This window comes from Protopterus annectens, chromosome 7.part0, assembly GCF_019279795.1.
Source record: "Protopterus annectens isolate FY-2018-M chromosome 7.part0, PAN1.0, whole genome shotgun sequence".
In the NCBI taxonomy this organism is placed as follows: Eukaryota; Metazoa; Chordata; order Ceratodontiformes; family Protopteridae; genus Protopterus; species Protopterus annectens.
Genome location: NC_056739.1, coordinates 1,712,660,242 through 1,712,674,744, shown reverse-complemented (window position 1 = coordinate 1,712,674,744; position 14,503 = coordinate 1,712,660,242). Strand labels below are relative to the sequence as shown.

Genomic DNA, 14,503 nt, shown 5'->3' with positions numbered 1-14,503 from the left:
TCTCCGAGGCAGATGTTGGAGCAGAGCTCACCAAGGCCGAGGCTCCAAGGGAAGAGCGGGTTCGGACAAGGGTCCGATGCCACTCACCCCTCGGAGGAGACCATGGAAGCCCGCCACCGAATCCCTCTAAGGAAGGTCTCAAGAGGAGATAAGAGTAGAGGCTGAAGGAACAGAAGGGGTATCTGTCCCTCAGCCGTAGCAGTAACCATTCCCGAAGACTCCAACTCCAAGCTCTGGGGTAGAGTTGAAGGAGGAACTGCAATGGGGTGTGGACCAATAGCCGTCTGTTGAGACGGGCTATGTAACATTTGGGCCAGTGCCTGTGACTTAAGTAATCTACTGACCACTCTCTCTAAATCATGGTCAGAAAGCCTGGATGACCTTGAAGATCGGCTCCAATGGCTCCGTTCCGAGAGGAGAGGTGAAGCCGAGCGAAGTATCGGCTCCAAGGAAGGAGACCTAGACCTCTTCCTCGAAGGAGCCATCAGAACCGATGAAACTACTGAACCTGTCGGAGCCGACAACTTATCGGAGCCGACAGGTAGCTTCGATGCATCGGCTCCAGCCAGAGCCGATACAGCTACAAAAGTAACGGTGTCAGAGCCGATCGGAGCCGACACCGATGCCTGAGCCACATGGTGGTCGGAACCGATCGGAGCCGACACCGAAGTGGTCGAACCAGAATCGGCACCGATAGCCATCGGTGCGAAGGCTTTAAGCCAGAATCGGCTCCAGCCGGAGCCGATCTCGACTCAGAACGAGTCGGAGCCGAGGCCGCAGGCTTGGACACAGAAGCCTGGGCCTTGGAAGACTTAGAAGTCTTGGATGGAGCCGACTTAGCAGGAGAGCCCTCCGGCTTAAGAAGGCCCCTCAAAATCAACTTATTTCTTCTTTCCTGCAGGACTCTCTGGCTGAAAGAATGACAAATAGCACAGGAGTCCTGCAGGTGAAGAGGCCCCAGGCAATACAGGCAAGAAGTGTGACCGTCTGTCAGAGACATTTTCTGACAGCACGAGTCACACTTCTTAAAGCCTGAGACCCTTTCTTTAGACATGGTGTAAACACAGACACACACACCAGTCAAAGAAATTAAATTAAATATACCAAAAGGTATAACTAGAAAACACACACACACACCCTAACGGGGGGGGGATGAGATGGGTGAAAGTCTGACTAAAAAAACAAGAAGAGACAGAGAATTTTCTGTCAGAAAAGGTTTAAAACTAAAATAAAACTAACAATTAAGGGTTTTTTTGTTAAAAGGGGCTAAAATAGCAAAGTAGCAAATCACTTACCAGGAGCTGGTAAAAGGAGGACCTCATCAGCGAAGCGGCAAACGAGATCTGGGTACTTACCGCCTTGCATCATGGGATATGGGGCTGCCTCGAGCTGGTAAAAGTGACTCTCGAGCTTAGCAAGTGCCGAGTCGGAGCCGAGGATCGGCTCCGAACCCATCAAGCAAGAATGAAGGCGAGATTGACAACTTAACATTAATAATTAAAAAAAATGTATTTAATGAATCAGTTGGAGTTGGCATACTGGTTAAGGTGTTTACCTTACAGACACAAGGTGCAGGGTTTGATTCTCACGTGGGGTAATTGGCTAGGCTTAAAATGGCCTGCAGGGGCAGTTAGCCTAGTACCAGTCTATGAGCCAGTTAAAAACTGATTTCATCATCACAGTGTAAGCCACAACCGAGATGAAATAAAAAGTTAAGTTAAGTTAATGTTATGGTAGTATGTCAGCCAAGTGATTTCATGGCTGAATTCCTACCTGAGGCAAATTCTGGCTCTAAATGTGGCTGACATTACGGGTGGTATGAATGAAGTACAAATGTTCAACACACTCCTTGTCATATCGGCAAATGTTAGATGTATGCTACAGTGGAAGTGTGCCCTGTGTGTCTGTGGTTGGGGAGCAGAGCCGGAGCATGGTCTAATGGGGCCCTAGGCAGGCTAATGGATCTGGGGCCCCCATACACAGCCCTCCCCCCTGCAGCCATTCCAGTGTCTCGTTACTTGGCTATTTCTCCCCAGTTACCAAAAACGCTGTAATGTGCATGGTATTTTCTGCTTTACTTCTATAATGATTATTTGGATTTAATTTAAACCTTTTATTTAAAATTTTATAGCACAAACACTGATAGAAATTTGCTAAACAAAACAATACAGTGTCATAATGAAAACAGGCTTAGCATTAAAACTTCTCTGCCCTTGAAACTCACATTCATTGAAACAGCACTGAAACCCACATTCAAAGAAAATGCACCTGGCCAGTGGAAGATAAAGTTTACCTTTGGGCTGTTTTCAAATCACAGGCCCCTTGCACACATATTTAGGACAATGCATACATGCATGTGTTCCTTGATTCACCATACTGATTGTATTAAGTTATAGTCCTTATATAATATAGCACCACTTGTTACATCATGTTTTAAATTTGAAGTTTTGAACATTTTTCCAGTAAGAAATGAAGCAAAATGTATGAACCAATAATAATAAAACTTCCCAATTCTGAACATTTCTGTTGCTCATCCTTCTCTAACACATATGACAAACAGGAGAGGGATTTCATTTAGATGCTTTAATACACAGAAACACATCATGATGGAGAGCAGCATCATAAAGTACGAACAAACTAGTTAACAGACAGATCTTACATACATACATGCTTACATCTCAACAGCTTACTACAAAAGGACAGTCAGACTTGCAAGTGCTCAGTATTTATACACTTGTGCAAGCCCTTGGATAGCTTCTTAAAGGTACATACACACACACTGATCTACATCCTCCCTCTTAAAAAGATTGCCCTTTGAAAAAAAAAACAATATTAGTGTTAGACATGCATTACTACAGACATTAGAAACAAAACACAAAGTTCATGTCCAAATTGCTTTGTATCTGTCACAGGATTTAAAGATGCAACCATATCTCATAACATAACAGTCTGGAACAAATTTAGCAACAGGGACAGTCTGCAGTGCCCAACTCGTATCATGAACCTCTGGATTCATCACAGGAATGGTAATGTCCTCTGGAAATTCCTCATGAACAGGAACACCGAAAAACTCACTCTGAGATAAAGAGTCTTTCTCACAGGCTATGTGCTGTGGTATAGGCTTGGACAACAGTATTAAATGCTTCCGGTTCTGCCTAAAGATTGCTCCTTGTAATTTCAAAATGTATAATCTCAGCTCTGGACCAGTATTCTTCACAACACCAATCCAGTCAAAACCTTTGGACATTTGCATCCTTACCACTTCTCCTTCTCATAATGGACTGAGTGGTTTGCTGGTCTTATTGTAGTAGGACTTCTGGGTTAGGCACTTCTTCAACAGATTGGTTTTCACTAACCTGTTGCTCTTGACACATGGAACCAACAACTGACTACTGATTTGGACTGTGGTTCTCGTTTGTCTCAATAGAAGTCTCTGGGCAGGTGAATCAAGCTGTTTATTATGAGGAACATTTCTGAAATTAAACAGATTCAGGAAAACATCATTATTATTTCATTCTGACTTCTCTAGTAACTCTTTTGCACTTTGAACTGCACATTCTGCCAAACCATTTGGCTGCGTGTGCTCTGGACTACTTGTGACATGAGTAAAGTCCTATTCTTCAGCAAATCTTTTGAATGGTTGGCTTGTATCCTGCGTGTCATTGTCAGAAATGATTTTGTGCGGACTAGGTATTGCAAAATGACGCTTCCTCTTAGTAATGACAGTACTGCATGCTAGGTTGGGAAGGAGGTCAATCTCGAACCAATTGTATTAAGAGTCTACTAAAAGCAAATAATGTTGACCGTTACACTCGAAAATGTTGGTAGCTACTGTTGACCAAGGTAGTTCCAGAATATGGTTTAGCTGAAGTGATTTCTTCTGTTGATGTGGCTTAGTACTATTACATACTGAGCAAGACAAAAGTGTTCTCTCAATGTTTTGTGACATAGAAGGCCAAAATACTAGACCTCTCACCCTTCTTTTGGTAGAATCGACTCCTGGGTTACCACGATGCAAGATAGTAATGTACTCTTGTTGTAAGGACTTTGGAACAATTATTTTTGTACCTTTCATTATGATATTATTGTCAGACAAAATCTCATATCTGTATGGAAAATAAGGTTGCACTTCTTGAGGTAAACTAGTTTGCTTTAATGACCATCCTTGATTGATAAAATGGTTGAGCATCTGTAAAACTGGATCTGTGGCTGTGTGATCTCTCAGTTCCTCAAGACTTGTGGAAGAAAAATTTCTCACTTCCATAACTTCAAAAATCAAGGTTCTCATTCTCATGCTGTTCAGTGGTGTTTCTGGGTGATATGGATTATGTATTGCAAGATAAAGATGTTTGCCTTTCTTGTAGACAAGATTGAAATTGTACTTTTGCAATCTCAGCATCATACGTTGCAGTCAGGCTGGAGCTGAATGCATAGGCCTTCTCAAGATAGTGACTAAAGGTTGGTGGTATGTTTCAATCTGGATAGGTCTACCATAAACTTTTCTGAGGTTTCTGTCATGCTCTGCTTCATCATGACCTCCTACTAGTATGTCGTCTACTATAACAGCACAAGGATACCAAGAAAAAAAATGTGCTCCATTTCACGTTGAAAGACTTCACTTGCAGAATTTATCCTAAATGGCATTCTCAAAAATTTGTACCCGCGAAATGCAGTACTGAAAGTAGTGAGCAATGATGATTTTTTTGTCAAGCTGAATTTGTCAAAATGAACTCTTTGCATCTAAGATTGAAAAAATAGTGGCATTTGGCATCAAGGCTGTGACTTTTTCAACTGTGCGCATTGGATGATGAGGTCTTTTAAGCACTTTGTTCAAATTTCGTGGCTCTATGCATATTCTGATGTCATCTGAGCTTTTCTTGTGAGCTAACACCATGGAAGATACCCATTCAGTTGGAGTTTCAACTGGACAAATCACACCTTATCACACCATTTTATCAAGCTCAGCTTTGAGTCTGTCCTGCATGCCTATTGGAACTTTACATGCTGGCCTGATAACCAGACTGACCTCTGTGTCTAAATCGAGTATACAACTGGAAGTTTGCCTAGTTTGTCTTTGAACAGATCAGCATAGGTAGAAAAAATGTGCTGGGCAAAATTAGAGTAGTGGTCCTTCAAGCCAGCATGGTGGACTTCCTTATTAAATGAAAGCAGTCCCATTTTTAAACTGTCTCTGAGCCCTAATAATGACTGGATGTGTCTCTTGACCACATAGAATAACAAATCGTAGCTTCTTCCAGCAGTGTAACATGAAGGCACTACTGAGCCTTTGCTTTGAATTTCTTCACCTCCATAAGCAACAAGCTTTGCACACCTTGCCAAATCAAGCCTTTCACCATGACACACTTCAGCAAATGTTTCTGCTGACATAACATTGCACTTGGAACCTGTGTCAGCTTTGAGCTCTGTGTGTTTGCCATTTATCTGAACAGTACAAAATACTTCATTCTTTACCGTTAAATCTACTGCACTGAAGCACTGACACCATCAATATAAAGAGTAGCCTGCGACCCTACGTCATGGATTTCTAATTGATCAACTCATTTCTTAAAATGTTCCTTTTTAATAAAAGAATATGGGTCTTTTGATTTGCAAAACCTTTTGAAGTGATTCCATTTATTACATTTGTGGCATTGTTGACCAAAAGCTAAACATTTCTCCCTTTTAGATTCATGACTTCCACCACAGTTATGACAGTTGGCAATGAAACGGGGTTGTGGCCCATGCTTTGAGTTTGCTGACTCACTCTTATGCTTCACTGAGACTGTGTGAACTGTGGAATTTGCTAGAATGTCCAGGGGTTTACTAGTGAGTGCTGCAGGGGCTACAGTTGCTGCCATGTGCTTGCGCTTATTTCTTTTAACCACGTGCTACATACTATCAACATGAGCTTTATCACGGTGCCTTCTAGAGCTAAAAAAAAATTATATATATATATATATATATATATATATATATATATATATATATATACATATGAATGTTGTTTATACATTCCCTTACATGTCTTTAATTTCTTTACTGTAATGACCTTCAAATTCTGTAAATACTTGATTTCTTGAAATGTATGATGTATAATTGTAACTGATATTCCTTGTATACTATGTATATACTTGCTCATGTGATGTGACACCATGTCTTGTACCATTCTTGGAGCTTTTCTCCCCTGGCCTCCACCAAAAATGGGTTTCTGACCCAGTGGACTTTCCCGGTTACCAAATGTCAACAAATACATATAAATATTCTCATTTTTAAGCATATTTGTGTGCTTTTCTGTGAGTTCATATATCTGACAAATCTCAATGGCCTTATTCAAAGTTATATCACTGTCACGAAGCAAAATCTTTCTCACAGTATCATCTTTTATGCCACACACAAGTCTGTCTTTTATCAACTCATTAAGTCACCAAATCTGCACGTTTTAGCATTATTTCTCAGGTCAGTAATATATGCTGCAAAAGTTTCACCAAGCTTTTGATCTCTTCTATAAAATAAGTGCCTCTCCATTGTAACATTTGTCTGGGGGGGTTACACATTTCTCTAAATTTACGTTTTAAGCACTCTGGGTCCTCCCTTGACTCAGCCGGTACAACAATATGACAGATTTCCTCCTCTCCTGTATAGATAGCAGGTACATACACAAATGAACGTTCCTTTTCTATGACTTCTGACCCAGCTAAATTAAGTAGAATAAATCCCTTTGTATAGTCATCTTTATCATAAAATGCAGCCTGTATGAAAATGTTGTACACTTGCTCAAACACTCTCCAGTCCCAAGCAAGTGCCATAAGTTATTTTAACCATGTTGCCTCTAACTTCATGCCCTTTAGATATACCACTTCTGACTCCATGTCCTTTAGCCATGCCACGTCTGGCATCATGTCACTCATCCTTCTCTAACACATATGACAAGTAGGCAGGAGGTTTCGTTTAGATGCTTTAATATAGAAACACATCAGGATGGACAGCAGCATCATAAAGTATAAACCAACTAGTTAACAGACAGACATTACATACATACATACATGCTTACATCTCAACAGCTTACTACAAAATGGCAGTCAGACTTGCATGTGCTCAGTATTTATACACTTGTGCAATTGATATACAATTTCCATCACAAAAGTCTACTCAAACTTCTGTAATTACAGTGTACCAATGTCAATAAATATGCACAATCTCTGCAGAAGTAAAAGTCATCTAAATAATTCCACATTAAAGTGATCTGTAACTAATGAAGAGGTTGCTGCTAGCAAACAAATTTCTATTTCATTGTTTCATCTACAAATAAAGTGTCTGTTGCCCTTGAAGAATAAATTGCCTATGTTAACATAAAAAAATGGTATGCTGGTAATATTGCAATAGGGAATGCATGACAAACTCACAGAACGTTCATAGTTCTAGGCATCTCATCCAAAGGAAGACATATTCAGGACTGCAGCACCCCACTCCCCTTAAAGTACAACACAGTATCAGCAATCCATCTACATGCTGTGGGAGTAGAAACCACAGCCTACTGCATTAAAAGCAAGTATACTACCTCTTGTGCTACTAACAATGCTTTTAACATTTTTAACACAATTGCAATACCATTTGCTAAACAAAACAGTTACACATTGTAAACAGACTTAGCACGAGCAGCGTTAAACTTCTCTTCCCTTGAAGCTCACAATTCTTTGAAAATGCACTTGGCACTCAACTCCTTGAAACTCTTTTTTTTAATTAACAGCTGTAACCAAAGTACAGGGTTTCATCCTGAGCAAATTAGTCAATTACCTGCTATCCCTAACCAGGGCATTTTTACAGACACACACACACACACACACACACACACACACACACACACACACACACACACACACACACACACACACACACACACTTCCTTTCCTTACTTGCAGGAACCATGTTTAAGATGAAAGAAATGGAAGCTTACTTGCTGCTGTTGAAGAATCCATTTTACATGCATTATGTGGAAGCAGCAATACAAGAATGGAACGTCTTCTTGTATTTAAAATTCTGCACATAGATGGAAAGAAAGAACAGGATGTCTGTGCAATAATGTATGGACAGACATGATGGAACAGATGTGTGCGACTAGACTATTCTTAAAGAAGAACACCCTTTTCTTTTAAATTAAAAAGTAAATGCGACAGTCTCCCAGCAAGTGAAGTAAAATTCCAGTGGGGTGCAAGTGCACTCCCTTGCACCTGCCTGCAGGTGGCCATGGTCACTATTCAATCTCTGGTCAACTGGGTTGTAGATAGAAATGTATTCCTTTGTGCCATGGATCTGGCTTATGTAATATTTAAACCACTTTTGGGAATGACAGAGTACAAGTAGCTTAAAAACAGCAAATAGAAGTTCTGAAGAAAGAGATATTATAGAAACATTTAAAGAAGCTAATTATAACCCTATAAACCATGCAAAATAAATAATAAATAAATAAATACATTTTTACTAGAAGTCCATCTCCATTTTTTACCTGCTTATCCAGATATGCATTGGATTAATGAGACTGAGATACTTCTGGTCTTCTTCAATCAGTTCAAGTTTGGTCTTCAGATTTTCCTTTGCAATCTTTAGCATAAGCTCGGAAAGCATGGATGAGCTGAGGCCATAATATTCCTTAACAGAAAAGCAGCAAAGGTCAACATCATAAAGCTGAGTCATGTTTCATGTCCACAGATATCCTACTGCTATCAGCATTATTAATAGAAGCACACATTTTTGAAGTGTTCCTTAACAGCAGCCTCTAAGTAGGAAACAGAAAAGCAGTGACATTGATTATTATAGACACCGTAGATCATAATACGAATGGAATACCTGGCTACTACTGAATATTGCATATTTTCATTCTCATTTCATTTGTAATAATTTCTGCTGCTTGCTTTGTGTTTTAGATTAATGTTTTTTATTTTAGTTTGAATGTAATTTTTGTAATGCCTGGTTGCAAACCCCAGGCTGAAGTTGAAAATGGATTAGTGCCCTGCTCCAGTCATCAAAAATAAAAATTGTACCTGAAAGACCACATCATAGGTCTGTAACAAATGACATGATTATCACCACAACATCACTAAATTAGAACTACATCACCCACCCAAACTAATGAAGCCAAAAAGATCTTTGGTGGAAGATGTTGTGAAGATTGGGGAAAGATGGGCGAAGTCTGCCAGCCTAGTCAAATAGAATTTGATACATAATTCTGTCATTTGTATAAATAAATGTAAAATACAGGCTTGTGTTCTTAAATGAAAGAAAACACTGCAAAATGTGAACTTCAAGATTGTTGCAACATTGGCATCTGCTGTAAGGAAAATCAAGCCAAGCATTTCAAATGTTCTTTGAAGTTACAATTATCTAAAAAAGTGGTGCCGAAGCGACTGGCTGGACAAATTCTTTCTATTGTCTTAACTTAAAGAATAATTGTTAGAGTGTACACGTGAAATGTCTTTTATTGTTGTAGTTTCCTGTGCAGGTGTTAGCTTGCTAAATAATGCAGTTTGTGGCCTGGGAACTCCAGAATAAGTGTCAAAATGATGTAATGTGAATACTGGAAAAACCTAAGTGTCAAAATGATGTAATTTGGGAGGGCCTTAGCAGCTGTTTTTTAGTGTTTTAAAAACTATTGTTCAGTGAGAAACTAAAAGCATTTGTCTTGGACCATCAACCTCAGTACTGCTTATACTCTATATATGTATGTAAGTAAGATTATAGCACTGTGTTTTCTCTTAAGAATAGCTAAAGATTAGAAAGTTCGATTGTGTTTTTCTTTGACATCAGACCTGTCCTACTATATTATTTTAAGTTTCTGTGTGATCTCTGAACTCTTAGATATCTCTGTGGTGTATTAGTATTGTCTTGTGTTCTAATCATTTATTATTAAATATTTTAAAAACCTTTACCTGTGGCTGGTTTGTGTAGAGACAAGTTAGGCTCTAGAGTACATTGCATATTTATAGAGGTTATCGTAATAGGCCACCCTAATAAGCCTTAGACTGAATAGTCACATTACCAATTGGATAATAATATTGCATAGTAATAATTGGACACCCTTTCAAGGGCCTTTGGGTAGCTGATAATTATATTAGCTGGTGGTGGCAGGAATTACTACTGTATAGTCTGGGTAAAGGGGCACAGCTGGAGAATCTGTGTCAGCCTTTCCCAGGAGTGTCTGTGAAGTTGTATAAATACTTATCTCAAAGTGTGGGTGTGTGTCAGCTACCTGGGCAGGGACACGAAGCACTGGTTGGACAGAGAGGGTACTGGAGGTTAGCTTGCCAGCTCGGCTGAGATCCGGACCTTATAGCTGTGCCAGTGGGGAGTCTTATTGGAGACCTGGACAGCAAGGGAGCAAGCAGCCTCAGACTGACTGTGATCTCTGTGTGCACTTAACAGAAATTTTACTTTACTGTGTGTATTAGTTATCCTTTCCTCTTTTAGGAGACGACCTCCCTGGTGCTAGTGGTGAGGATTGAGGCTCCTTGATTGCTGGACCAGGGCAAGGTTATCACAGATGTCATCATCACAGCTATCACAGCAGAATTCATTTAGGAACAGTCACTGTCAGGAACACATTTATTTATGTTGTTAAACATCTGGCTTCCAGCTATAGCTCCCTTCCTAACAACAAATGACAAAAAGGCAGAAACAATGAAATCCCTCAAAGCTTGTTAAATTTAAAATTGTCATAAATCTACTGATACGTATCCATTAGTGCAACATATAGCATATGCTGATGACTTTGTCATCTGTTACTTTCGTCCCTCTCATTCCTCTATAGCAGATTTTTATTTACACATTTAGGGAGTCTGTAACTGGTTCTCTGCAAATTAATTAATTATACATTTCACTAAGATAAAAATGTACATTGTTTGAGATAAATTCACAAATACAAAAGGTTTTCCTTGAATGATATATTAAATAAATTATTTTCTTATCCAGCAACTACAAAGATGCAGATATTGAGATATGTCATCTGACTCATCAACTCTTCTTTATACTAGCCATAGAAAAAGTAAGAAATCAAATAAATCTGATGCTGGTAAGTGCAACAGTCTTACCATAACTAAAGGAAGCTGCAAAACACAAAGTAGGTAAAGTTGTCTTTCTTCTAACACTAGACTATTCACTATCGGTCTTTAGAACAAACTCTGCTATTAACACCAAGAATATGAAGATTTTATTAAACAAAATAAGTAGATTCTTAATACAATCTCACTAATTTTAACACAACTACACATAAGTGCCAAAAGCATAAAAATAGTCACAACTGAAAGATGGATATTACTCTACAGGGTATTAATCTTCAAGATCATTAGAGTCAGTGGCTGCTGTTATTTGCCTAGACAGCTTAGCATTCACCCCATAAATATCTATTTTTCTCAGATCCAGTGCTGTTTTTAGGTCTCAATTCACATTACCCCGACATTCCACATCTTATAACACTTAGGCCTTCTTCCATTTTGGTCCACATATTGTTTAACTCGTCTGCTGTGTTCATTTTATTTTAACCCTCTTTGCCATTTTTTCAACTAGCCCTGAAAGCGGTTCTAATGGAAAAATAAATAAATACATTCCTATACATTCAGGAGTAGGATCCCTGAACATTCTGATTGTATGGTCTGCATCTGATAATACTAAACACAGTATAATTTTAAACATTCTGCAGTCATGATCCGATGACCGACTCCTTTTAGCTTTCTGTCATAATTGTCTGTACTCTACAGTACTGTTACATGGTACTCTACCTTCAGCAACCTGCCAATAATTCAAACTTTTGACAATTATTTTGTTTGCTCACTCCTAAATGTTGCACTTACTGTATGTAATTCATGCTTAAAAAGGGTCATGTGGCCTAGTTTACTCAACTCATTGAAAAAATAGCCATAAAATTATACATACAGATAGACAGACATATGGAAGTATTCAATGGTACAACTTGCAGATTTCAAAAGTAAATGTTACCAATAATCACCAAAACTGAATTACCAAAAGTCTGGACAATTATTTCTTGCCCCCTACACGTTTTATGGCAACAATTGCATAACATTCAGAATGCTCTTTAAGCAAACCTACCAACAGAGGATATCTTTGTCATTCTACCGATTTAGGGTTACATCCCAAGAACCTAGCAACAGCATGTGGAATAGCCAGTGTTGGTCAGCACTACTCATCACCTGTATACACAAGCATAGTCATACTGGAAGTCTGAACTAACACTAGCTGGGCCCAAAAACCCTGAACAAATCTAACATCTTCTACCATGTCCAGATGTGAGATAATGCAGCCACCTTTGTACACTGATGCTGCAAAAAGGAATACTTAAGGAGGAAAGCAATAAAAATTGAACAATACTAACAATACCTGTGCATGCTCCAGGAATTCATTAAAGCCTCCTAAGAGTAAACCTTTTCCTCCTCTGTCTAATAGTTCCCTCCATATTATTGGTGATTGAGTGTAACTCCAGCGATTTTTTTCACAGGTTGCTTGCAGCCAGTCCTAAAGAAATAAACACATACAACAATAAACACAATGATATCAGTAGCTTCATGTTACTACATCATTAAAATCAACAGTATGTGTGTGTTTGTGTGTTTGTGTGTGTGTGTGTGTGTGTGTGTGTGTGTGTGTGTGTGTGTGTGTGTGTGTGTGTGTGTGTGTGTGTGTGTGTTTTTTGGAAAATTTATTTTATCTGTGGCTGTAGCTACATTTATGTGAATCATAAATAACTATTCTTTCATACAAGCAAGTGGGAGATTTATGTTATTTTACACACATTTCATGCAAAATCCTTATGTCTGTCTGTCTATGTGCCTTTATGTCTTTCTATCTCTTTCTATACTTGTTTTTATTTAGCAGATGGGTATATGTGTTTTCACTGTGTAGCTTTTTCTGTAATGTCCCAAACTAGTTCTCTGAAAAAAGACAATAGATAAGATGAAACTGAAATGCATTCTATTATGTGTACCACATCACAGTAATCTCAGACAGTCTTACAAATAGGCTGCATTCTATTTACTCACTATGGAGAAAGTACAGTTGTGTAAGTAAACTTACATTAATAGTAGATGTTCAAATGATCACTGCTGAAGTAACCTTAGCTATATGGGTTATATCCTGCCAAGGATATAACATCAGGTCAAACTCCAAAGATAGAGGGTCTCTTCCATACACCCAAACCATTAGTCAGCTCAAGCTGACCTGACTGAAAAGACAGCTCTGGGTGCCAAACCCTTCAGAGCTTTCTTGCCAACAGGTAGAGGGAGGCTGAGCCATAAAAGAACAATATTAGGAATGACAACAAATAAATGTTCACGCCCTGGCATAAAAAACACAATGAAAAACAAAGGGGATGGAGGGAAGAAGTGGCTACTGCAGCAATGATCATTCGAACATCTACTGTTATGTTAAGTTTACTTATACAGCTGTACAATGTTCATCATATTGATCGCTGCTGCAGTAGCTATAGCTATATGGGTAGATTACCATAGCTTACAAATTTTGGAAGGTGGAAGGGTAGGGTCTAGGAGCCCTTGGAGAACAGTCCTAGCAAGGCCTGATCTAGACCTAGAGAAGGAATCAAGCTTGTAATGCCTTGTAAATGTATATACAGAGTACCGAGTTGCTCCTTCTAGAACCCAACCCTTTCCAAAAAGCCATATATAAATCTAAGACCCTAGAAGAGTGGGCTTTGACCCTGCTTGGAACAGTTTTGTGGTGAGTATAACAAAAGATAACAGCTTTAGACAACCATTTGAAAATAGTCTGTATTGACACATTGTCCCTTCTTCTAAACTTTACAAGAAATTAAAAATTGATCTGCAGATCTAAAGGATTTCATTCTGTCAAGATAGCACCTGAGTTGTCTTGTGGACATCCAAGGTAAGGAGTATCCTTTCTCCCTCATTTTTAGGTTCACGAAAGAAAATGTAGAGATTGATAGTTTGGTTTAAAATAAACTTGGATACCACTTTAGGCATAAAGGTAGAATTAGTTCTCAAAGAAACTCTTTCACTTTGGAAAATGAGAGAAGGTTGACTCACCAAAAGAACTTGCAACTCAGATACTCTTCCTGTAGAGGTCAAACCAGTCAGTAAAATGGTTTTCCATGTTAAGAACTTGAAGTCAGCCCGATTAGCTGGTTCAAATGAAGAAGGTGTTAGCTTCACAAAAACAAAATTAAGATCCCAAGGAGGGGGCCAACGGTTTTCTTGGAGGCCTCTTAAGCAAAACATTTTAAGATGAGAATGCATTGAAAGAGGAAGATCCATTGGCAGACATGCTAAAATGGCTGATAAATGAACCTTGACAGAGGAGTAAGAAAGGCTATAGGATAGTAACTCACACATCCCCTTTGTTTTTCATTATGTTTTTTATGCCAGGGCGTGAACACTTATTTTTTGTCATTCCTAGCAAACAGAGAAACACTAGCCCTGAATGGGTGCTGGTTATGTTGTTGGCATCAACAAGAAAATCTTTTCTG

At 38.9% G+C, this 14,503-nt stretch overlaps 1 protein-coding gene across 4 annotated transcripts in view; it reads right to left on the bottom strand.

The window, feature by feature from the left end:
• MDH1B (malate dehydrogenase 1B) overlaps nt 1-14,503 on the bottom strand; it is a 446,421-nt gene that overhangs the window by 296,460 nt on the left and 135,458 nt on the right. For all 4 annotated transcript variants that reach the window (XM_044078250.1, XM_044078249.1, XM_044078248.1 and 1 more), the window contains 2 exons: nt 12,385-12,519; nt 8,504-8,646 (listed from right to left, as the gene is read on the bottom strand). In XM_044078250.1, coding sequence (XP_043934185.1) covers nt 8,504-8,646; nt 12,385-12,519 — 278 coding nt within the window. The remainder of the gene's footprint in view (nt 1-8,503; nt 8,647-12,384; nt 12,520-14,503) is intronic.